Source organism: Bison bison, unplaced genomic scaffold (assembly GCF_000754665.1).
Source record: "Bison bison bison isolate TAMUID 2011002044 unplaced genomic scaffold, Bison_UMD1.0 scf7180017864537, whole genome shotgun sequence".
NCBI classification, from domain to species: Eukaryota; Metazoa; Chordata; class Mammalia; order Artiodactyla; family Bovidae; genus Bison; species Bison bison.
Window position 1 is genome coordinate 2209717 of NW_011495085.1, and position 22763 is coordinate 2232479.

The following is a 22763-nucleotide window of genomic DNA, read 5'->3' on the forward strand; positions in this document are numbered from 1 at the left end:
TATTGAGCATATTAGGTTCTATAACTTTAAAAATATATATATTAATAAACAAGGCTAATATTAATATTATTTTTTTAATTTAATCCTTAAATTTTTTTGGTTACACTTCACAGCCTGTGGGATGTTAGTTCCCTGACCAGGGATTGAACCTAGCCCCTCAGCAGTAAGAGCACAGAGTCCTAACCACTGGACCACCAGGGAATTCCCTGAAGTTATTTTAAAAATGTTTTCTTTCCTTTTCCTGGTACCTAAAAGGATTGATCTTTATAAATGCATATAGATACAGACACTATATTCATTTTCAGTGTTTTAGGTTTGATTTACTGTTCATTTGTTCATTTTATTTTCATTTGTTCATTTTATTTTAGTGTTTAGCATAGTCTAGTATCAGTGCTGTTAAAAGTGGCTATTAAGAAAATGGTATTAATTGAAAAGGCCCAGTCAGGAATTTAACTGGTTGATCTTCCTTTTCAATTCGTTAGTGTCAGTAGTACAGATTTGCATATTTTTATTCATAGTATGTTCACACATAGGCTAATTCTAAAATTATATGATTATAAGTGTTCAGATTTTTGGAAGCACATTAAAAGCATGATGTTAAGAGGGGTTATATTGGGATAGTGTTGTAGGCTCTTTGACTGTGTCTTGGATCCACCTGGATCTTGACATGACCAGTATTTTTTTTCTTTCTTTTAATGACATTGGGTTGGTTTGAAATCTTTGTTAAATTTGGAGCACACTGGATGTAATTTATATCAGATGACAGAACTATGGGACTGTTTTTCAGTAGACAAGACCATGCCAAAAGCTGTTATGCGAGTACAAGGAAGAACAATTAAATCAGTTAAATATTATTTGAATGCCTTCCATGTGCTCAGTGCCAGAAACAAGAAGGAGCTAAAGGAGCTCCTTAGAGGAAGGAAGAAAAAGTCAGGGAAATAGGAATGGGCAGGCTGACATGGACCCCAGGAATGCAGCCTGGAGTATTATAGAGACAGTGGAATGATTGATGTAGAATTCTTCGTTTTCCCTTGGACGGGGAAGGATGGTTAGTCTAAGGAAGATCACATGAGAAATTCAGAAATGGTATAAAAAGGAACAAGTCACCACCCGAGGATTCTAGCTCTGTACTGTGCTGTGTATGAATAATTGTCTCCATTTCACATTTGCTCAAAATCACATGGCAAACAAAGGAAAGGGGTCGGGGTGGCACTAACACCCACATAAACCAGCTTGTGTGCGTGTGCCATGGAATAGAGGGACAGGGAGGGGGCTGGGTCCTCCCAGCTAGTGTGTGATCTTGGAGAAGGTCACGTGTGAAGCAGGGAGCTGTGGGTCCTTTCACCTCCTAATCTGTCGTTCTTTCTCAGATCTGCCAAGGTGCACTGGTGATTAAAATGACTGAAATAAATCTTCGAGAATATCTCATAATATAACAGATATTCTGATGTCCATCAATGTGAGGTCTCATTTCACTCGCTGATTGACCCCCATAGATCCACAGTCCCTACCTATCATTCCAGAAGCAAAGATTATAAGTTTTAATACTCACTAGTCAATAAGACTGACTTGAGTGGGTGTTAGCAGTTTGTCATCTTTGTCTTGATTCGTGTATTTTTGTTTTGCAGATTGTTAAAAATGTATTTGCTTTTTGGGTGCTACCCAGTTTTGAAGGGATATTTTGTAATATAGGGTAGGTTCATCTGGATTATCTTTTTAAAATGGAAAAAAAACCCACAATATTTCTGGTCGTGTCACATATTATACATGAGACAGCATAGATCTATATACTGTTGTTTGTTAGGTAGAGTTTGAATTATTAGGAAATAGGGACTGAACCATCTATCCTTTTTGCCTTCAGTGAAGGGACTCAGGGATGATGTTCCATTTTTGTTCACTGTTTCTTTCTTCTTTATTTTTTCACCAAATACTTTGCACTAGTTTTACCAGGCAAGTCCCTGGGTAAATGTAGTATTTTAAAGTGTTTACAATCATTCCTAATTTCTAAACATTCATTTAGGGAATGTAACTAACAAGAGACACATGTTTTCCAGTGAATTAAGAAGCACAAGCGTTTGATAAGCTCCGTAGTGGAATTTAATGTCATTTCCTTTTTTAGCCAGATTAAATCTCCTGCACACATCCCTGCTCTTGCTGCCTCTTGCATAAGTGACAACACATAAGTCACTTCTCTGGCTTTCATTCGTTACTTCTGTCTTGCAGATATGCTGATGTGGGCAGGTGACTACCCATAACCCTGTAGCTCTAGTTTATCTGCTGTCTTAAGATCTGCACGTGAGATTGAGAGGGGATTAGCCCTTTGTATATTTTAAACACATTTCTTATGCTCTTCAGTTATCCACTTCAGAATGTAGGTGGATTGCCTCATTCCATAGTTTTAAATCAATGTGCTGATTGTTTTCAAATTTGTGTCTCCAGTTCTTCTTACCTCTGGTGTCTTTTATTAACTGTTTAACATTTGGATGTGCCATAGGTATCTTAAAACTGGCTTAAAACCTTTTTTCTTTGATATTTTCCCCACAAGGTCTTCGCATTCTTCTGCTTCTTCACAAGTAAATGACACCACTATCAACTCTGTTTCTTAAGTCCAAAACAAGTTAGTCTTTATTTCTCATATTTGTTTATTCTTCTCATCTAATGTGCCAGTGAGTTTTGTTAAATTTACCTTTTCTGTATTCCATATTTATCTATTTTCTCTTTATCTCCACTGCCACAATTCAAGTCTGAGCTACCATCATTTCTCTAGACTAGTGCATCTTGAAGTATTAGTCCCTGACCTGTTTATTTCTGGTCCTTAACAAGATACAGATAGGAGTTGAGAGTCCAATACTGTTAACAGCATCCAGGTGCATGGCCAGGGTTCTAGCTGTTCATTTTTATTGCATGTTATTCAGTCGACCTTGGAAAGTTTACCGAGAACCCTTGCCTTAATTAACCACATTTAATTTGGGCGGCACCACTGTAGAATATTGGTGATCATCCTGAGCTTGCTGCTTACACAGTTGTCCCCCCGCCCCCCTTTTTTTTTGTTTTGGTTGTCTCCCTTTTACCTCTTAACTAAAATTACTATTTTTCCCTTATAGAAAGTATAATATGAAAATCAAATTATGTCACTTTCTGGCTTAAAAGTTACAGGGTTTTCTAACAGAATTTAAATACAAGCTTAACATGACCTAGCAGGCCCTTCATGAATTGGCTCCTACATATATTTTTAACCTCCTGTCCTGCACCCTTCCTTTTGCCTGTCTACACATTTGCAGTTCCATAAGCACGACAGTTTCTTCCTGCCTTTGGCATTGGCCCACATTCCTACCTCTTATCTAGACTGTTCTTTCACTTGTTCTTTGCAAGTTTGCTCCTTTTTATCCTTCAAATCTCAGCTGAAATGCCATTTCCTTTGAGAGGCTTTTTCTAAGCATTCTGTCTAAAGGACACTTTAATATCAGTGTACATTCATTTTGTTCCTTAATATTGTGTATTCAAATTTGTTTTTATGTGTTTATTTGTCTGTTTTGTTATCGTCTGGTTCCCCTCCTTTACTTGAACGGTCTTTGAGGGCAGGGATTATTTTTGTTTTATTTATCATTATAAAAATAAAAACCTAGCAGAGTGCCCTGTACGTAGGCTCTGAATACTTAAGGAGAGAATATAATTCTATTTGGAAGCAAGTACAGCAACAGTAATTGCCTGTTCTCAGCTTGTCAGTGGTCAGTTATGGTGTTTGCTGAAGGCATTGGTTGTGGCGGTTCTGCTGCAGTACATTTAGCATCGGCCATGGCTGTGAGGTTCGGTAAATAGTAAATATGCCCAGGATCTGGAGAAGAACTTAACTTGCTTTGTTGTTCTTATGAGTCTTACAACAGAATCAAGATGTAGAAATTATTGTCTCTGTTTTATGACTGAGGACAGCTGACGCTGAGTGGCATTCATCTCAGTGTGCTGGGGGGGTCATTGTCTAGAAAGTGGCAGAATGGAGACAGAATCAAGCTCCGACTCCAGGCTATTGCTTTTCCTTCATGCTCCTCATGGACTCAGCATTATTCCACTCTTTGCTCCTCCTGCCTTTAGATCAAGCTCATCCTTAGCATGTTCATCACTGTGTCCCTGCCTTGGTCCTTAATTGTAGTTATTTATTTATTTATTTTTTGCTAAACATCTAAAGTTTATTTTTAACATGTGAGCTTTTATATTTCATCTTTTTCTAACTCTGTCTTCTCAGCTTTGATTTTAATGAATCTTTCTTTATATTCCTGAGTCCATTATGGGCTTCCTTAGTATATCTGATATTTCAGTCAAAGATTGCTTTGTTCTCCTTACTCGTTCTCCTAGCTACTCCTGTCTCCAGTTTGTACATCTGTCTGTCCATCCCACCTTTCCTTTATCTCTCTGTCAAATTCCACATGTTTATTGAGATTGTATTATATTGCAGATGATAATGTCTTGCTCTACATGTTGATGTATCCATGAGTCCTGTTTCTAAAAATAATTTAAGAAAGTTTTAGTATCTGTTTCTCAGCAAAAAGAAAGATGACAACACTTTGATAAATATACATGTGAACTTGTGTTTGTATTTTATCATTCTTTGCTTTCTGTGGCTACAAGATCATACTTCTGGACTCCATAATGTTTTATCATAATCAAATAGCTATACAAAGGAGAACAAAGTACTAGTTAAAATGTAGCATTTTACTGCTTTTGAAATAGAACATATTCCAAAGATGTGTGTACTTTGCTCTAAAAGTGGTATGTCGAAGAACTGATGTTGAATTAGAATTTTAAACTGTTGACTTTTTATTTTTTGTGATTTAAAAAATTAATTCTAGCACAGCACATGGCACATAGAAGGCAGTCAGTAAAAATTTATTGTATGAATAAATACTGAAAATTGAACATGCAGCACTTTCTATCCTAAAATATGTTCATCTTGAACTAGACTGATGTTACCATTATTATGCCAACAAATGTTTTTATTTATTATAAAGTCCATTGTATATATAAATAATAAAGAGAAATGAATATGCATGTTTTTATAATATACAAAATTATTGATAATATGGGCAGTTCCAGAAAAAAGACCTTCACATGACTCATTGCTAATAAAATAAAAACAAAAAATTTTGAAAAGAGAGATAAAGATAAATATTTTAGGTCTTAGTTACTGGGGTAGCATCTTTGTTTTTCCTCCACAGAGGTTAATTACATTTCCCTTTCCCAGCCCTTCTCCCAGTCTTATATCCTCTTGTAGTACTCTGTGTTTTTATATTTATCACAGAGTAATCAGTTAATTCAGAAATTATTTATTTGCCTCCTTTTCTGGACCCTAACGTCTATGAATGTAGATTCTCAGTGCCTAGCAATGCTATATATCCACTTTGTTTATAACTACTGATTGTTGAACTGCTGAGGCACTATAGTGATTTTCTGAAGCAGAGAAATAGCTTCATATTATTTAAGAAACTTGCAGTACATTAAAAAAAATTTTAATGAGTCGTGTAAATACAAATATTTTTGGCCTTATTTGCTTTGTAAGTTTGAAAAGAAGAATGTGATTTTTATAACACTCAAATATTTGGATTTTTTTTTTTTCTTACAGTTTCTCAAGCCAGACCTCCCCCAAATCAGAAGAAAGGTAAAGTTGTGCATGTGACTCTAAACTTGCTTTAAAAAGTAAGCTCTTGCTTACACAACCAGGGCTGATGGCCTTCTCATGCAGTTGTAGCAGATGTTTGTGTTTGGTGTCCATTCTGAGTGGTTAGTGCTCAAGCTGTCCTGATCATTAACTAGTCTGAATATCACTGCTGCTTAAAGTAGCTTTTAGCTCAAAAGAGTGAAAAATATAAATTTGCAGGCTTTTACTTTTTAATTATGAAAGTAACTATAATTCCTTTAAATAACCTATTTGATACCTTGAAAATTCTGTCTTTATAGGATCTCGAACACCCATTATCATAATTCCTGCAGCTACCACCTCTTTAATAACCATGCTTAATGCAAAGGACCTTCTCCAGGACCTGAAGTAAGTAATTTGCTAAACTGTTCTTTTTGTAGGACATGGAGCTTTTGTTGAGAATTACTAGTTACTGATTCAGTATTTCTTATTTTGAGAAAACAAACATTCAATTTCAGTGCTATTGTCTTTGCAGATAGTCTAAAATATAATTTTCAAAAACAGAATATATTCTTTTATATCTGAATCCTTTAGGGAAAACTATAGAAACTCTGACTAAAGTCTTAATGAAAAGGTTATCATTTAATTTTTAACATGAATTGTTTTGCTTTGGCTAGAGAGCTTGAAGGGGTTGTAAAACAAATTCAGGTTGTCTTCTCCTCATTTCCAAGTTCCAGAAAAGAACCAGAAAAGTAAAACGTACTTTAGATTAATTGATGTATATACCCTAGAGGGAGGAGGGGGGACCATAGTTGGTGTTTGTTTTTTTTTTTTAAATTACATGACATTTTTATTTTAGGCTGCAAAAACAAAAATGAGCAAACAAACAAACAACCAAAAACTTGAAATAGGCTTGTCAGATGATGTAAATTCATCCTTTCCAGGGAAGCAGAAGGTCGATCAGTACAGGTTATCCTCAAGGCCACAGACATCCTGCTTCACTGTTGCTTGCACTCTGCTGGATTTTGATCCTTTTTGGGTTACAGTCTGGATCATTTTCCTCATCGCCTCCTTCTTCCCCTTCCTCATCCACTTCTTCACCTTCTTCATTGTAATCATCGTCATCATTTTCAATAGCTTCTCCAGTAAAGTATAACACTGATTTTGGGATTATATGCTCACGTAAAAAGTGACCAATTTCAAAGTCTGCAGCGAGGATAGTTTCAGAATCATCATCCAGATCTCCACTCTCAGGAACTTCAGGAGGGGCTAAAGAAAGAGTCATTAGAAACTGTTTTGGTCACAGTATGAACTGTCCCACGTCCCTTGTGTTTCTGCTTCCTCTTAATCATTTTCAGAGTGACATTCTTCCCTTTTTTCCAATCTATCTGGGACCCTATACAACCCACAATGTCCGGTCCATCAAAAGAAAAGGGATCAGAATCATTTGGTTCTGACCTCATCCTATATGTCTTTGTCAACACTTCATTTGTGAAATATTCATTGGGTTCAAAGTGAAATTCTAAGACAAAATTCATAGGTTGACCAGCATCTGAGAACTTCACTTTAATGTCTTTCAAGTGCTTCAGAATAGGTTCTTCATGTTCCTGAACCATATCACTGGGCAAGTCAACATTCTTAAAAATGGTCAACCAAAACAGGAATTCCCTTGGGATCTTCTTTTTCTTCATCCTTTTTCTCATCTTCAATCTTGGCCTTTTCTTTTAGCTCCTCTGAAATTTCATCTTCCTCATCTGGTTTCCATTCACATTCTTCTTATGTAGGTTCATAAATGGCATTAATGGTCTCAAATTGCTTATCAAACAGAGGCTGATAAAGAACAGCATACTTTCTTTCAAGATTATGAACTTCCTCATAGAATTTGGCTTCTATCTGTGCACATTTAACTTGAAGGTTTTTGAGAGCATTCACTCGTCTTTTAACTACCCTCGGCAAGCTTTCAATATATCCTGTTGGTGTTTCTACCAGACCATCAAGTCTTTCTTGAAGGGCTGCAAGAATCTGAGGATTTTGCATCATCTGAACAGTCAGCTCACACGCTTTGATTTTTCTTTCTTCACCAGTTTCTTCTTCTACTTCTTCAACATCATCCAAATCTTGATCAAGTTCAGACTGTTCTTTGTTGTTGATATCTGCCGTGTTGTACAAATGCCAAATATCGGTGGCTAGCACGGGGAGCCAGGCAGCCCGAGCTGTGCAGGCAGTGACTCAGGGTGGCGGGAGGAGCAAGAGGTGGTGCCGTGAGCAGATGGTGCTAGAAAGGGGACCATAGTTTGTTAACCTAGACGTTAATTAGTAAAAATTGGTTGAAGAAGCAAAGAGGAAACCTATATCCTGTATTAAAATTTCCAGATGCTTAACTTTCTCAGTAAAATAAAGATGACAGTTCTTAAAGAAACAAAAACAACCTTCAAAAAGAAAATCATGCTGCTTCTAGATAACTTACAACTTAAAAATGAGTAGCAAAATAAGTTGTAATACTTACTGACTCTAGGTTTTAATAGATGCACAATTGAATTTTAAGTGCCAGTGACTTAAATAGCTGTATAAAATCCTATGTAACTGGCACATGCAAGTGTATCTTTGGTATTTTTTCTTTAATACTTACGAGTGAAATTTTCAATGACCTTTTTTCCAATAACAATATGGAAAGAAGGAATTTTTAGGTTTTATTTCCTCATATTTTGTTAGGCTTGTTTTTTGTGGAGTTTAATATTGAGACAGTGCTGTGGATTACTAAATAATCTACAGTTCCTCAAGTACTCTGCAGCTGGGCAAATATGAAACATAATTGTTTTTGCCCATCTCTTGAAATAGATTTGATAATAGTTAAAATATTGTAATAAAAGTAGTAATTAGTACATAGAAGTCACAAAGTAAATTTTAGTATCTTTTTCCTTAGCCTTCCTACCAAGAAAGCAAAGAATTTTAACAGACTACCTTCTTTGGATAGATCATGCCTAATTTTTCTTCTGAGTTTAAAACACTCCCTTCATTGTTTAACACCTCATTGCAACTGACATCTCCCCTACAGCTTGAGTCAGCTTGAGGCTTTGCTATGTAATTAATGCATAATTGAAACCTCCTCCACACAATTATAGTACTGGCTGTATCCCATAGCTCATGTTGGCATAGATTCTGTTTGGTTTCATGTAAACTGAGGATTCTTCAGTTTTCTAGCCCTTCAGTAAGTAAATGAAATGAGGCAAAATAAATCCTGCCCTCACCTTTAACATTCTAAGTAACAAAATCAAGGTTCTATTATGGAAGTATTAAGTGCTTTGACATTTATAAACATGATCTTGAGAGAAGTTTCACTGGGCCCGTGAGCTTATTTAAAATAAACTGGTTGAATGGTGCTTGTGATTCTGGCTATGACGGTCCTCGCATAGGGTAGAGTTCCAGCGGGGAAAGATTACATAGAGGGCGTGCTCCAGAGATAGACCGAGAGTTCCCCTTGCATCAGTAGAACACTGTTCAGCACATGCATATGGGGGACTACTTAAGGCCTGGGAAAGAGCAGGCAGGAGAGCAGTCTGAAGCTCACACTGGACCATGAATGCTTCATGTACCCAGCTGCCACAGCAGTGCAGAATGCTTCAACCACTTTGGAAAACTGTATAGGAATTGATTTATTACATTGAAGATGTCATTGCACCATCTTTATAATAGCTTACTTTTTTTATGATCAGAGGTCAGCTGTGATAATCAGTACTTGGAAGGATATCTGCTTTATCTTGTTAAAGGTCATTGTAAATTTGTTTATCTGCTATACCTAGGTGTAGATTTCTTACATATCCCTCCTTGGGATTCATCAGAATTGAATCTGTGGATTTGTTTTTCATCCGTTCACAAAGTCTTGTTTCTTAGCACTTTGACATTATCTCTTTGTTTCCCCTTCTTCCCTTTTTGTTTCTCTCTTCTTTCTGGGACTTAAATGAGACGTACTATAGACTTTCTCATTTCATCATATATGTCTGTTATACAGCTCTGCTTTCCTTCTGTTTCTCTGTCACCTGCATTCTTGATCATTTCTGAAGATTTAACTTCTAGTTGTCTGTTCCTTTGGCTATCTCCTAGTGTGATGTTGTCTGTTCATTTCATTTTAAAATTCAGATGTCTTATTGTTTCTATTTTAGAGGTTCTGTTTAGTTCTTTTTCAAATCTTTGGTGCTCCTTCGCTCCCCATTGCCTTTTTTTCCAATAATTTCTTTTTCCCTCTACATACTTGCAGGCTTGTTTCACAAGTTTGGTCTTTGATGGCTGCATCATTGGAAGTCCTTACTAATCGCTTTCTTTTACCTGTTGTTTCATTCATGATACCTTGTTTCCTTGTGATTTAGGGGTTTTTCTTTTGTCTTTTAACTGTTCATTTAGTGGTTTTCTTTGTTTTCATTTTGTGATTTCTGTTTGTTCTCCTTGGAATTTTTTCTTGTAGAAATTCTTTGAGTTCCAGAACGAAGATTTGCTTCCCCGCCTCGCCCCCAAAAGAGGTTTCATTTCCTTTGGTCCACAGTTGGTATTTCACATTATTTCTTGGTCCCAGGGCTCCTGGGAAGGGGCTGATCCCTGTGGGGGCCTCTGGGTGGGGGTCCCTGTGCAGTACTTGGTCGGGCAGTGAGGGGAGCGGGGGCCGGCTTTGTCTCAAGCACTCAGAACTCCACTGTCCTGCCTGGGCCTCAGTGTCCCCACTAGGCCCCTGGGAGGGGCCAGGATTGGTGGTCTGAGGGTCCTCGGGAAATCGATGAGACCTAAAATATTTTGGGACTATGGTTTGACCTTCTGTCAGCATCACTGCCACCCCTGCCGCCCTCCCCCCCAACCCCAACACACACACACACTCCCCTGAACAAAGTATTTTCGTTTGACTAAAACTGCCTGAAACTTCTGTGGGTACAGAAACCACAGACTGATTGGCAGGAAAAAGAGAAGTGGGGTAGGTATAACCGGAAGCTACTCAGGGCCAGTTCCCCTCCCTGCCTGGGTTTCTTTTTCTCCCTGACCTAACAGCTTGGCCCAAAGTCTGCTGGGAAACCTGATGCCTGGAGCTGCCCTGGTGGGAACCCCCACCCCACATGCATCTGGCTATGGCCTTTCTCCCTTTCCCCCAGACTCTTAACTGGTAGCACTCTGACATAAAATAAGACAAAAAACAGGAAAACCCAGATAGGGCAATGATGTGGGAAGACAACCCACACGGGTGTCTCAGGAGCCCTCCTCCTCCTGTAGTAGAGGGGGCACTCTGAGGGTGCCACTGGGCCCTGAGGGCAGTACTTGGGGTCGTATATCTGCCAGCCCAGGCCAAAGACCTAACCACTCTGGTTGGCACCCTGCGTGTAGCCCATCTGTAGGGACATGGAGGAATTGTCACATTTGTCTGTCCCCAGCTTTGTGTTGTAAATGTGCCACCGGGTCCCTGGAGCCGTTGTGCCCACCTGGCTGTCACACTTATTTGTGCCCAACTGGAGGCTGATGGTCAAGTGGTCCATGGGGGGCAGGATATGGTTTTTGGGGTCATACAGATGCCATCTGGTGCCAGAAGCGGTCATGTCCGACTGGCTGGCACATTTGTTAGTGCCCAACAGGAACCCAATGACGCACTGGCCCATCTTCACGGTGGCATCATCAGAGTCTCGCCCCTACTTCTCCAAGTATTTGATGCCAGTGTCCACGCCGCTCTGCATCCCCTTTGTCTTGGCCTTCCTGGCCAGGGCAAGAAAGAGACACCTGCACCTGCATCAAGTTCCCACTTTCAAACAAGTCGTTAGCCTCCAACAGGTCAGCGGGGTTCATGCTGTAGCTGACCATGGCCTTGATGAAGTTGGAGAGGTTTTCTAGCTGGTGCCACTTCTGCATGGAGCGGTTGGTCTTAGGGGCTGAGCCCAGCTGCAGTTTATTCATGCATGTGCACAGGATGGTCCCGTCCTTCAGACCCTTCTGGAAGTCCGGGTTGATGGAGAGGCCGGTCAGTCCTCAGTCTGGCTTTAGAGCTCCACCTCCTCCAGGGTCGTTTTTGGACTGGAGCTGGTTCTTGACCTTGGCCGAGAGCCTGTGGGAGGGCCCCTTGTTGAAGTGCGTGGAGCTCATGGCTGGCGGGCGAAGATTTGCTTTTGCGTTTGATAAGCACCTGGTGGCATACGCAATCCAACATCGATAGCTTCACGTTAAATTCTCAGTTTGAGGTTTTTTTTAACACCAGATATTATTGCTTGTTTTTTTCCCACACAAATTTCAACTTCTTTTATTTAGAAGAAAGGAAAACTGTATTTTTAATCTGGGAAATACTGATAAAATTGTTCATTTTTCAAAATGATATATAGACTTAAAATCTGGAACTTGTCTAATGATATCTCATTTGCATTTTATATTATACTAAGGAAATTATTTTAGAGATTTGTTACTTGTTTAAACACTGGTGACTTTAATCATATTATCCATACTCCTTCATAGTCATAGAATGTTAAGTGGAATAAATAAATAATGGTAGAGTCGGTGGATGTCAGAATATTTCTCCAGATTGCAGATATCCATCCAGGCAATTGTGCAGTTCTGGTTGTTTTTGTTAGATAATTTTTTGTGTTAAGTATTAAAAATCAACTCAAAGTAGCTTTATTGTAAAAAATAATTGGCTCAACATAACTGAAAAGTCCTGGCTTCTGACACAGTTGAATTCAGTGCTAAATGAAATAAGCAGGAGTTGGTGCCTCTATCTCTTAGGCAGGTTCTCCTTCTTCAGGGGCAAAGATGACGTATCAGAAACTCCAAGTTACCAGTCACCACAAAGAGACAGTGCTCATTTCCCAGTAATTCCAGCAAAAATCCTGGGATTAAATCCTGTTTGCCTGGCTTGTACAGTGTAACAGGTGTATTTCTGAACCAACCACTGTGGTCAGGGTTGTTAATTTTTGCTTTAAATCCAAATGAGGTCCAGTTTACAATTCTGAGATTTGATTTTTCTTTCAGTTGTCAGGGTGTTGGTTAGGGCTGAGATGAGGTTAGGAAAACGGGTGGGCAGTAGGTTTATTTCTGGTTTACATTATACTGAACTCCCAGAGTCCTAACTTTATGAAGGAAGAAATTTCTGTTAGATTCTCTACCTTGAGCAGAATATGGGATTTGTTTCTTCTTCCAAGAGTCTAGTGAAATAAGAGACAAAACTTAAGTTTAATTAGTTTGCCACTGCCTTCCATGGGTTGAAGTCTGCAGTGTTATCCTGACCTTTTTGAGTTCCATTCTTTACTCAGTTCTCTGGCCCAAGGATTCTTTACTTCTTGCTAGCTAGCAAGAGAAGGAAATGGCAACCCACTCCAGTATTCTTGCCTGGAGAATCCCAGGGACGGGAGAACCTGGTGGGCTGCTGTCTGTGGGGTCCCACAGAGTCGGACACGACTGAAGCGACTTAGCAGCAGCAGCAGCGAGCTCAGAGATGCCTTTAGAATGTTCTTTATAATTTATTCCACATTGAAAAACTTTCTGACAGTTTCTTTTAAAGTTAAACATATCCTGCAATCCAACAGTTCCACTCATAGGTATTTATGTAAGAGAATGAGGTGAAAACATATGTCTGTAAAAAGGCTTATACCAGAGTGTTTATAGTAGCTTTATTTGTAATAACCCCAATTTTGGAACCACCCAAATATACCACAGGAGAATGTATAAACAGATTGTGTCAGAGTCATACAATAGAATTTTGCTCAACAGTAAAAAAGAATGAACTACCAGTCTGCCCCTCAGCATGGATGAATGTCAGAAATGTTAAATTGAATGAAAGAAGCCAGGCATGGAAGAGTACATTCTTGTGTGATTCCATATATAGAATTCCTAGAAGTCACCTGTGATGATGGAAAGCAGAGTTGTGTGGTTGCCTGTCAGGGAAGAAGTGTAGGGATTACTGAAGTGTGCAGGAGGAAATTTCTCTGGTCTGTTGCACATGTTCTGTATCTTGGTGGGCATGGTGGTTACCTTGTGGAAAGGGGTATTTGGTGACACTCCTTGATGGATTGAATCACCTATCTCTATCTAGCCACATCAGCTCCATTTCAAATGATCTTTGATTTATAGTAAAATTTCCCTTTTATTAGCATTTGAGAAATCAAGGATTAGTGTGGTTGTGTATGGAACCATGGGGATGCTAAGTGTCACAGCAACACAAACAAATTGCGTCTGAATGTGAGATTCACACACACCGACCTCTCACGTAAGTGAGCTTGACTTCTGTTTGGCGAGCTTGACTTCTGTTTGGCGTGTAAAGGAAAGACCCATATTCTGTACATGCAGAGTGAGTTTATTTTTAAAATAATGTTTTTGGTTTAAAACTATCATTTTAAAAGTAATTTCACAGTACAGTTTCTTTCTCATTTAAGATTGTTGTAGAATCATTTTGTCTCCTATTTTTTAAAAGATTTGTTCCATCAGATGAAAAGAAGAAACAAGGCTGCCAACGAGAAAATGAAACTCTAATTCAGAGAAGAAAAGACCAGATGCAGCCGGGGGGCACTGCCATTAGTGTCACAGTTCCTTACAGAGTAGTCGACCAGCCCCTTAAACTAATGCCTCAGGACTGGTAAGTTAATTGATGCTTTTATGTAGTCCTTCATTTTTTGTGTAATTAACAAATACCAAATTTTATCATGAATTCGAGATATTGAATTCTATCCTTGAAACCTGTGTTAGTATCTAATTTAGTCATCAATAATGTTAACATTCTGCTGCTGCTAAGTCGCTTCAGTCATGTCCGACTCCGTGTGACCCCATAGACGGCAGCCCACCAGGCTCCCCCGTCCCTGGGATTCTCCAGGCAAGAACACTGGAGTGGGTTGCCATTTCCTTCTCCAATGCATGAAAGTGAAAAGTGAAAGTGAAGTCTCTCAGTTGTGTCCAACTCTTTGCGACCCCATGGACTGCAGCCTACCAGGCTCCTCCATCCATGGGATTTTCCAGGCAAGAGTACTGGAATGGGGTGCCATCGCCTTCTCCGGTTAACATTCTAGTATTAAGTAAATATAATTTGGATGTCTATAAGAAGAAGCATTGATGCTTTGGAGAAGCATCTTGAGAGTCCCTTGGACTGCAAGGAGATCCAACCACTCCATTCTAAAGGAGATTGGTCATGGGTGTTCTTTGGAAGGAATGTGCTAAAGCTGAAACTCCAGTACTTTGGCCACCTCATGTGAAGAGTTGACTCATTGGAAAAGACTCTGATGCTGAGAGGGATTGGGGGCAGGAGGAGAAGGGACAACAGAGGGTGAGATGGCTGGATGGCATCACTGACAAAGGATGAGATGGCTGGATGGCATCACTGACTCAATGGACGTGACTCTGAGTGAACTCCGGGAGTTGGTGATGGACAGGGAGGCCTGGCGTGCTGCGATTCATGGGGTCACAAAGAGTCAAACACGACTGAGTGACTGAACTGAAGAAGAAGCATAAACTTGTGGAAAACAGTAAAAAGTCTTTCCACTTGTCCACTTATTCTGGATCAGCTTTTGGAACAAAACAAGTAGACTGATGTTTTAGAGGGCCTATATTTTAGATTTTTGATTTGGAGAATTCAAATTTTCCTTGGTAAAGAAATGGTAAGTGAAAGCATTGTTACTTTTATAGTAAGGGGATAATTTAATGAAAATAATAGCATCATCATCCCAGTTCAGCTCTTTTATTGAATTAAAATATCCTTTAATAAAATATTGAGCTATTTATAATATAAAGTGCCTATATATTCAGATACATGAATTACCTTAAATTATTTCATTAATCTAAGCCAGAATAAAAATACACAGTCTGAGTGTGCATTTCTCTGATACTAAGAGTGTAACACATTGACTCATTAGCTGAAATTTACCTTTGACATACTCATTAGTCTTCAGATATTAGAAAATCAAGCCAGTGAGAATACTAGTATGTTAAAGATTTTAGTGAAGAATTAAGGGCTCTCATATTAGAATTCTGTCCTAGTACCTAACAGAGATACTTTGAGTTACAAATGAAGTGTAAGATGAGAATTTCAGGTGTGTTTAAAACTTGTAATAAGTAGAAAGTTATGTCATTTGTATGTTTGCACATATTTGCAGGAAACGGTCATGCAGTGTGTGCAAGTGCCGTCATTGTGCATTGTACTGCTATTGTATATTAGCTTGGGCCCTGGCCATCAGTGTCATAACCTAGGGAAAGTATTTTCCTTACCTTTCTTCTTCTCTTCTCTGTTAATTGTCCTTTTGGGAATTCACTGGGAGTAGTATTTTTATTATCCTGCTTCCCTGCTGACCCTGTGAGACACAGAAGGATCTGGGTGACCTCTGTCTGACAAATTCCCTTTTGTTTAGCAGGCACCTTTGTCCTTCAACTAGTGTGTGCTGCAAGTTACGTCATAAAATTGAGAGGCCATTTAATAGTGTGCTCCATTCCCAAAGATGGTTTAGGCAGTGTGGAGCATACATCCTATGAAATTTTTAATTTAAGATTTAATTTTAACCGTAAGAAATTTTGAGCTGTTAAGAATTTTAAGCTGTGGTTTTTCACAGTAACTATGTTGTTGTAGGTCTTTAACTTGAAGGTAACCTTGGCTTAATATTCCCTTGGATGCGTAAAGTCTCCATCTAACACAGTGATTATGACAGTATGGTCTGTGGTCCTCTGGGCATTCCCAGGGCCCTTTAAGGGAGTCATGAGGTCAAAACTGTTTTCCAGTATAACAGTGAATTGGCTGTTGTCATGATTTATCAGTCCCCGTATAGGACGGTAGCATGACTGGTGCACAAGGTCAGTCATTGGTTCCTCCCTCTCTCTCTCCACACCCTCCTCTTCTCCACGCTCTTCCTCCCACCCCACGTCCTGCCTCCTGCTCTCCAGCATACTCTGCTGTTCTGTAAAATAGGGGTAATAGATTACCTCACAGGATTATTTTGAAGTTTAAATGTATAGACATGAATAGGTTGTGTAGACCAGCACTGGAACATTGTGAATGCTTGTAGTAAATCTTACAATGTTGGTTATTACTGTTAATGTTATGATTTTGCTTCCACTTCTTTAGTTGTAGGCTTAAACGGTTTATGGTAGTTGTTTTTATTGTAATTTCTCAAGTTAATTAATACTTTGTAAACTAATGAAATGTAGGGCCCAGAAAGAGATTTGTGCTTTTTTAGGAACAGGAAGTTAAGTGTCTGGGAAAAACAAGTTGCTTTAGCACGCACGTGTGCACACACACACACACACGCACACACACAAAGTAGAGAATTCAGAGTGAGTGAAATAGTTGTAAAACAATCGAAAAAGTTTAAAAGTTTAGGTGATTTCTGTACTCAGATTATTTTCCAGATAATCAGAAGAACTCAAAATAAGGTGTTGGAGCTTTAGTGAATAGTGAATTCAAAATACTGAACTATTGTAATTTATGCTATTTTTAATTAAAGTGAAACATTTAAGATGTGTTTGAATTTTAAATGATTTTATTTTAAAACCAACTTTTTCAATTAACAGATACACTATTGTTCCCTATTACATTTAGAAAAATAGGCCCACTAATATAGATCAGGCAGAGATAAAATTCTGAAAGGATCTCATGTAAGGACTGTGCACGTAATTATGTTTAAATGACTTAGGTGTTAAAAACAACGCATGGGGAGTATAGCAGTCGTTAACGTTCTCTACTGCTGTAACATAAAGAGAATGGTGGACATGCAGCACTGTGGTTTCCCTCACAGACATGTGGACAGGAGACTCCACTGCAGGAGTGATGGTGAGACTCTTTCCCTAAGGGTTGTAGTAACTGAGAATGCCTGAGCTACTCAGTTTCCACTCTTCCCTTTCCTCTTCTCTGCTAACAGGGACCGGGTCGTAGCAGTTTTTGTGCAGGGTCCTGCTTGGCAGTTCAAAGGTTGGCCGTGGCTTTTGCCTGATGGATCACCAGTTGACATATTTGCTAAAAGTAAGATTCTCTTTGTTTTTACTGCCTATCTAATGTAGAAATGTTTTATTATTTAAAAATAAATTTAACAAATGCTTTATTATTTAAGAGAAAGAGCCATCTATGGCTCTGTACATGTGGTGTGTATATCAAAGGATTCTTATTAAGTACCATATATTTTTACTTTTAAACACCTGTGAAATATTTTAAAAGTCTTCTTTGGAATATTAATATTTTCTGTGTATTTATATCTAAAAGTGAATTATTGCCTATGTTTCAACATCAGTAATTACTTTGTAGGTTGCTTAGAAATCATTAATCTTGTTGCATGTACATACAGCCAGTCTTTAAATAGGCTGACTTTTGCTGAACTAACAATGCCACTTGACTGTTGGCTGCTGTTCCCGCTGTCTGAAATGGTTGCAGCAGAAGTGGCCCTTTTCTGTTTGTTCAGATCTCAGCCAATTACTCTCTCCTTTAGGGAACCCCCTCCTCTGACCGTCCTGGAAGTAGCCTTTACTTTCTACTGGTGATCTCATGGTAACATTCGTTGCTTGACTTGACCTCATGTTTATATCTGTATTGTAAGTCCTCCGTGGCTCTAATGCTAGTTCCAGGATGTGAGCAGCGTGGTCTGACTCATTGAGTCTCGTGTCATCAGCACAGAAAAGAGCATGGCACTGGGAAGCATTTTGTAGACACCTATTATTAAATATGTAAATTTCATGTATCATATCTTTTGTGGGTCATATTTTGGCATTATTAATACACCAAAAGTAGAAGAATTAAAGTCTGACTGAATAGCAATTCCATGAACTGTAGCCTGTCAGGCTGCTCTGTCTGTCTATGGAATTCTTCAGGCAAGAGTACTGGAGTAGGTTGCCAATTTCTTCTCCAGGGGGTCTTCCTGACACAGGGATTGAACCTGAGTCTCCTGCGTTGTAGGCAGATTCTTTACCATTTGAGCCACCAGGGAAGCCCTTTTATTCGTAGGGATATTCAAATTATTATTTAATTTGAGTACCCAGTGAAGTTAGTATCAGTAATAAAATCATGTTTTAAAAAGTGTCCTCATGAAACAAGTTTGTTTGTTAGAAATAACATCTTTAGTTATTTTGAATGTAGATTGTGCTACTGTGAAATCCAGCTGTTTGTTGTTTTAAATAAAGCAGTTTAGTTTTTGTCAGTGGTGCCACCATTCTTTTAGGCCGAAAACTGCCCAAGCTTGAAAGCTTTTAATCATCATTCTCCTACCTTCATTCAGTTTTTAAAATGAATGCTAATATGACGAGTTTTTTTTTGTTATTTCCAAAACCTGAGTAATGCACAGATTTGATAAATAGAAGTCAAAGATACAGAGAGAGTGGGAATTTTAATGAAAGCAAAATGTCACTGAACACTAATTTTGTTGTGTTTTACCTACTTGCTTGCCTTGTTGACTGGTACTGTAATAAACAGTGATTAGAATGTCTTGAAGATAAAAATACTCTCCAAATTTCATTAAGAACATAACTTTTAATTGTGGTTTTGTTCAGATCATTAGTCTTCAAAAACTTAGATAAGGACTTAGAGAATTTTTTTTTAAGTTAACAATTATGATTTTCTTCCATGAATTACTCTTTCTCTTAAACCTTCCTTCTTTACTTAACCAGCATTTAAAATGAAAGTACTCTTGCCCTTCCATCTAAACACATGGGAAAAAACCCTTTCCTCTTCCCTCACCTTTTCTTCTGGCTTCCTCTTTCCCTCCACAGCCAAGCCTTTGAAACAGTTGTCTCGCTTTCTGTTTGATCACAAGCAGCTGTGGTGGTACTCTCCTGCTCACCTGCTGAACCGCTCCCACAGGGATCCAGATAGTGGCTACTTTTGGTCTCCTTATAATATTACTCTTGATCCATTTCCTCTTCTTAAAATGTTCTTTTCTGAGGGCTTGTTAAATTTATTCAGACTCTAGCTATTTTTCCTCTGGCTTTCAGTGACATCAGTGACATTTTTGTGTTCCTGCTTCTCTCCTGCTTTAATTATAGACACTCAAGGAGATCTGGTGGCTTCCCGTCACCATCTCTGTCCTTAGTTTTAAGTTATGTCTCTGGCTGATGTATGGGCCTCTCTGTCTCACCGATGACCAGGTGGCTCCCTGTGAAGTCCCATTGGTGCATTGGACTCTGCCTCTTCCGAGAGGAATCTGTTGTCTTACGTTCTCCATCCTCCCCAGACTGTTCTTTTCCTCAGTTTTTTTAATAATTTGCATAAGCCAGAAATTTAGAAATATGTCATCTCCAGCTTTTAGCTGGTCTGCTTGCTGTAAATTAACTCTTGACTGTTCTAGCTTCTCACCTTTCCCCCAATCTACATGGAAAATGATAATATCTGTATAGCATAGGGATAAACTGAGGGTACTTGGTGAAAAAATGTATTTTCTTTGTGCTGCATAATAAAATACAGAGGTTTAGAGAAGATCTTAAATATTAAACTCTATAAAATTGCCAAATAAAATCTTTTCAAAATTATGAGAAATTTGAGCTTGATACTGATTTTTAAAAATACTGTTTTTTAGGCTTCAAGTCCAAGATTGTTAAGTGACAATTTCTTCAAATTTTTTGGTTATCATTGAGAAAATTTTCTGATTTAATAATCTTCTCTATTCTGTCCCTTTGTCATTTTCCGTGCCATCATCTACCAAAATGCTATATGAGAGCACCTTTTCTGTTTTTTTGTTTCTGCAAAAAATGTATTGACAACAGTCATGCAGTTTGCAGAAAATGAACAACAACAAATTTTGTAAAGTTTTGCTTTAGTACTCCCAGATAACTGTCTATATATAAAAGAATCTTATTTCTTCTATTTTGGGTGAGGCTTAAAAACTATGTCTTTTTCTGAATAAGAAAGATAAGTTTGCTTGCCACCATTGCTTCATGCTAATAAGATACTTTGTGTGATGAAAGAAACTGTTTCCTCATTTTGTGACATAAACTTTTTGAACTCTGATATTCAGTTTTAATTTAAAAATTGTGTATTCTGTAAATAATACACAAAATGTAAAAAATAAATGCTATGTAAACTAAATCTACTGAAATTAGTAAAGGGGATTATTGGCCCTTGTGACTTTAAATAAGTCATTTAAAAAATTATAACTCATGTATTTTTAAGAATGATTTGAAACAAATAATGAGAAGATCAGAAAAGAGAAACGTGTAATAAGCAGAGAATACTGAATAGTGACTTCATTTGATTTAAAAATTTAAAGAAACAAATATTTTTTCCATATATAATAAGTATTTTGAAAATGGCTTTTCTGAATCCATAACATACAGTCCCTTTAATGAATTGGTTTAAATTGATTAATTTGAATTAAATTCAAAATAAATAATATACTCAGTGAGGAGACCTTTATGTATAAAAGCAAATACTTTAGCAATAATGTTTATGTGTTTTTTGGGCCATTGGAGGGTCACAAATGGTTTATTTTGTATTTTAATCAAGAATTAGACCTTGATTACTTGTTAACATCAAAAGCCGGTAAGCCTGCAAATGATATGGAACAAGCAGTCTATAAAGAGCTATTAAAAACAATTAACAGTCAATCATTTTTCTCTTTAGAAACTCCTAATACTAGAGATCATAATGGTGATAGTAATGTTTATATCTTGAATGTTGGAAGAGAAAGCAAAAAATGGAAAGAAAAGCAAAACGTCCTCCATGTGCACAAGTAAAACTAACACTCCACTGATGATAAACTGATTGCAGATACAGTGATAAACTGCCGAGGATGGTCCAGCCAGATAGATGATCAAAGAGGAAGATTCAGAGTCAGTGTTTTGTGGTCACCTGTCAACCTTGGCAGCATACATTTGTTGGGAAGTTTTGTCCTGGAGTCTCTTATCTCCCTAGAGATAGCTTTTGAAAGTGAAAATAATTTCACCTTTTTGGTTCAAACTACCCAGTGGTTTATTATCACATTTGAAATAAATTTCAGAATTTTTTTTTTTTTTTTTTACCATGGCTGAGTAGGATCTACACGTAGGACATTGCCTACAGAGAGTTGTTCTTGGGTAGGGCATTCTGAGCTTGCTTCTGCCCGAAATCCTGTTTTTCAGGATCTTTGCTAGACTCTTTTTATATCAAGTAAATATCTATTTCTAGGTCACCTTCTCTAGAGAGCTTCCAGTTCTTCTTCTTTTTCATCATTTCTTACCATGTCCCATCATTTCTTACCGTGTCCCACTTGCTAATTACCTCTTGAATCTTTCCTGTCATATGTGTATCTTCTCCCCAGTAGAGCAGATCTGTCTCTCTCTCCTCTACGTTTTATACCGTATCATTCAGTTCAGTCGCTGAGTTGTGTCCGACTCTTTGCGACCCCATGAATCGCAGCACGCCAGGCCTCCCTGTCCATCACCAACTCCCGGAGTTCACCCAGACTCACGTTCATCAAGTCAGTGATGCCATCCAGCCATCTCATCCTCTGTCGTCCCCTTTTCCTCCTGCCCCCAATCCCTCCCAGCATTAGAGTCTTTTCCAATGAGTCAGCTCTTCGCACGAGGTGGCCAAAGTACTGGAGTTTCAGCTTTAGCATCATGCCTTCCAAAGAAATCCCAGGGCTGATCTCCTTCAGAATGGACTGGTTGGATCTCCTTGCAGTCCAAGGGACTCTCAAGAGTCTTCTCCAACACCACAGTTCAAAAGCATCAATTCTTCGGCGCTGAGCCTTCTTCACAGTCCAACTCTCACATCCAACCTGACCACAGGAAAAACCATAGCCTTGACTAGACGGACCTTTGTTGGCAGAGTAATGTCTCTGCTTCTCAATGTGCTATCTAGGTTGGTCATAACTTTCCTTCCAAGGAGTAAGTGTCTTTTAATCTCTTGGCTGCAGTCACCGTATCATTGGTCTCTGCTAAACACTTTGCAGAGTGGGTCGTCATGTCTTAGGCAACCATGCAAGCTCCTTAATGTGACTTTTAGGACCAACATTGCTCTGAACCTCTGTGGTCTTTATCCATTTCCTGTGTTACTTTGCATGATGCAACTTTGTTAAATTTCTTTAGTTTCTAAACTAAACCAGTTTCTCTTTGAACATGCTCTTGAATCTTTCCTGTCATATGTGTATCTTCTTCTCCCCAGTAGAGCAGTGCTCGCTCTCTCTCCTCTAGGTTTTATACTGTATCAGTGGTCTCTGCTGCGATTCATGGGGTCGCAAAGAGTAGGACA

The 22763-nt window shown here is 38.4% G+C and overlaps 1 protein-coding gene and 2 pseudogenes across 2 annotated transcripts in view; 1 reads left to right on the forward strand and 2 right to left on the reverse strand.

Moving 5' to 3' along the window:
* CDC73 (cell division cycle 73) overlaps nucleotides 1-22763 on the forward strand; it is a 106311-nt gene that overhangs the window by 78038 nt on the left and 5510 nt on the right. The window contains exons 13-16 of the mRNA XM_010832124.1: nucleotides 5615-5650; nucleotides 5950-6037; nucleotides 14052-14213; nucleotides 17473-17573. Of these exons, the coding sequence (XP_010830426.1) occupies nucleotides 5615-5650; nucleotides 5950-6037; nucleotides 14052-14213; nucleotides 17473-17573 (387 nt within the window). The remainder of the gene's footprint in view (nucleotides 1-5614; nucleotides 5651-5949; nucleotides 6038-14051; nucleotides 14214-17472; nucleotides 17574-22763) is intronic.
* Nucleotides 6465-9968, reverse strand: LOC104982677 (annotated as a pseudogene).
* LOC104982667 lies at nucleotides 7765-13001 on the reverse strand (annotated as a pseudogene). The gene has a single exon (XR_824544.1). The product of XR_824544.1 is annotated as a calponin-2 pseudogene (transcript).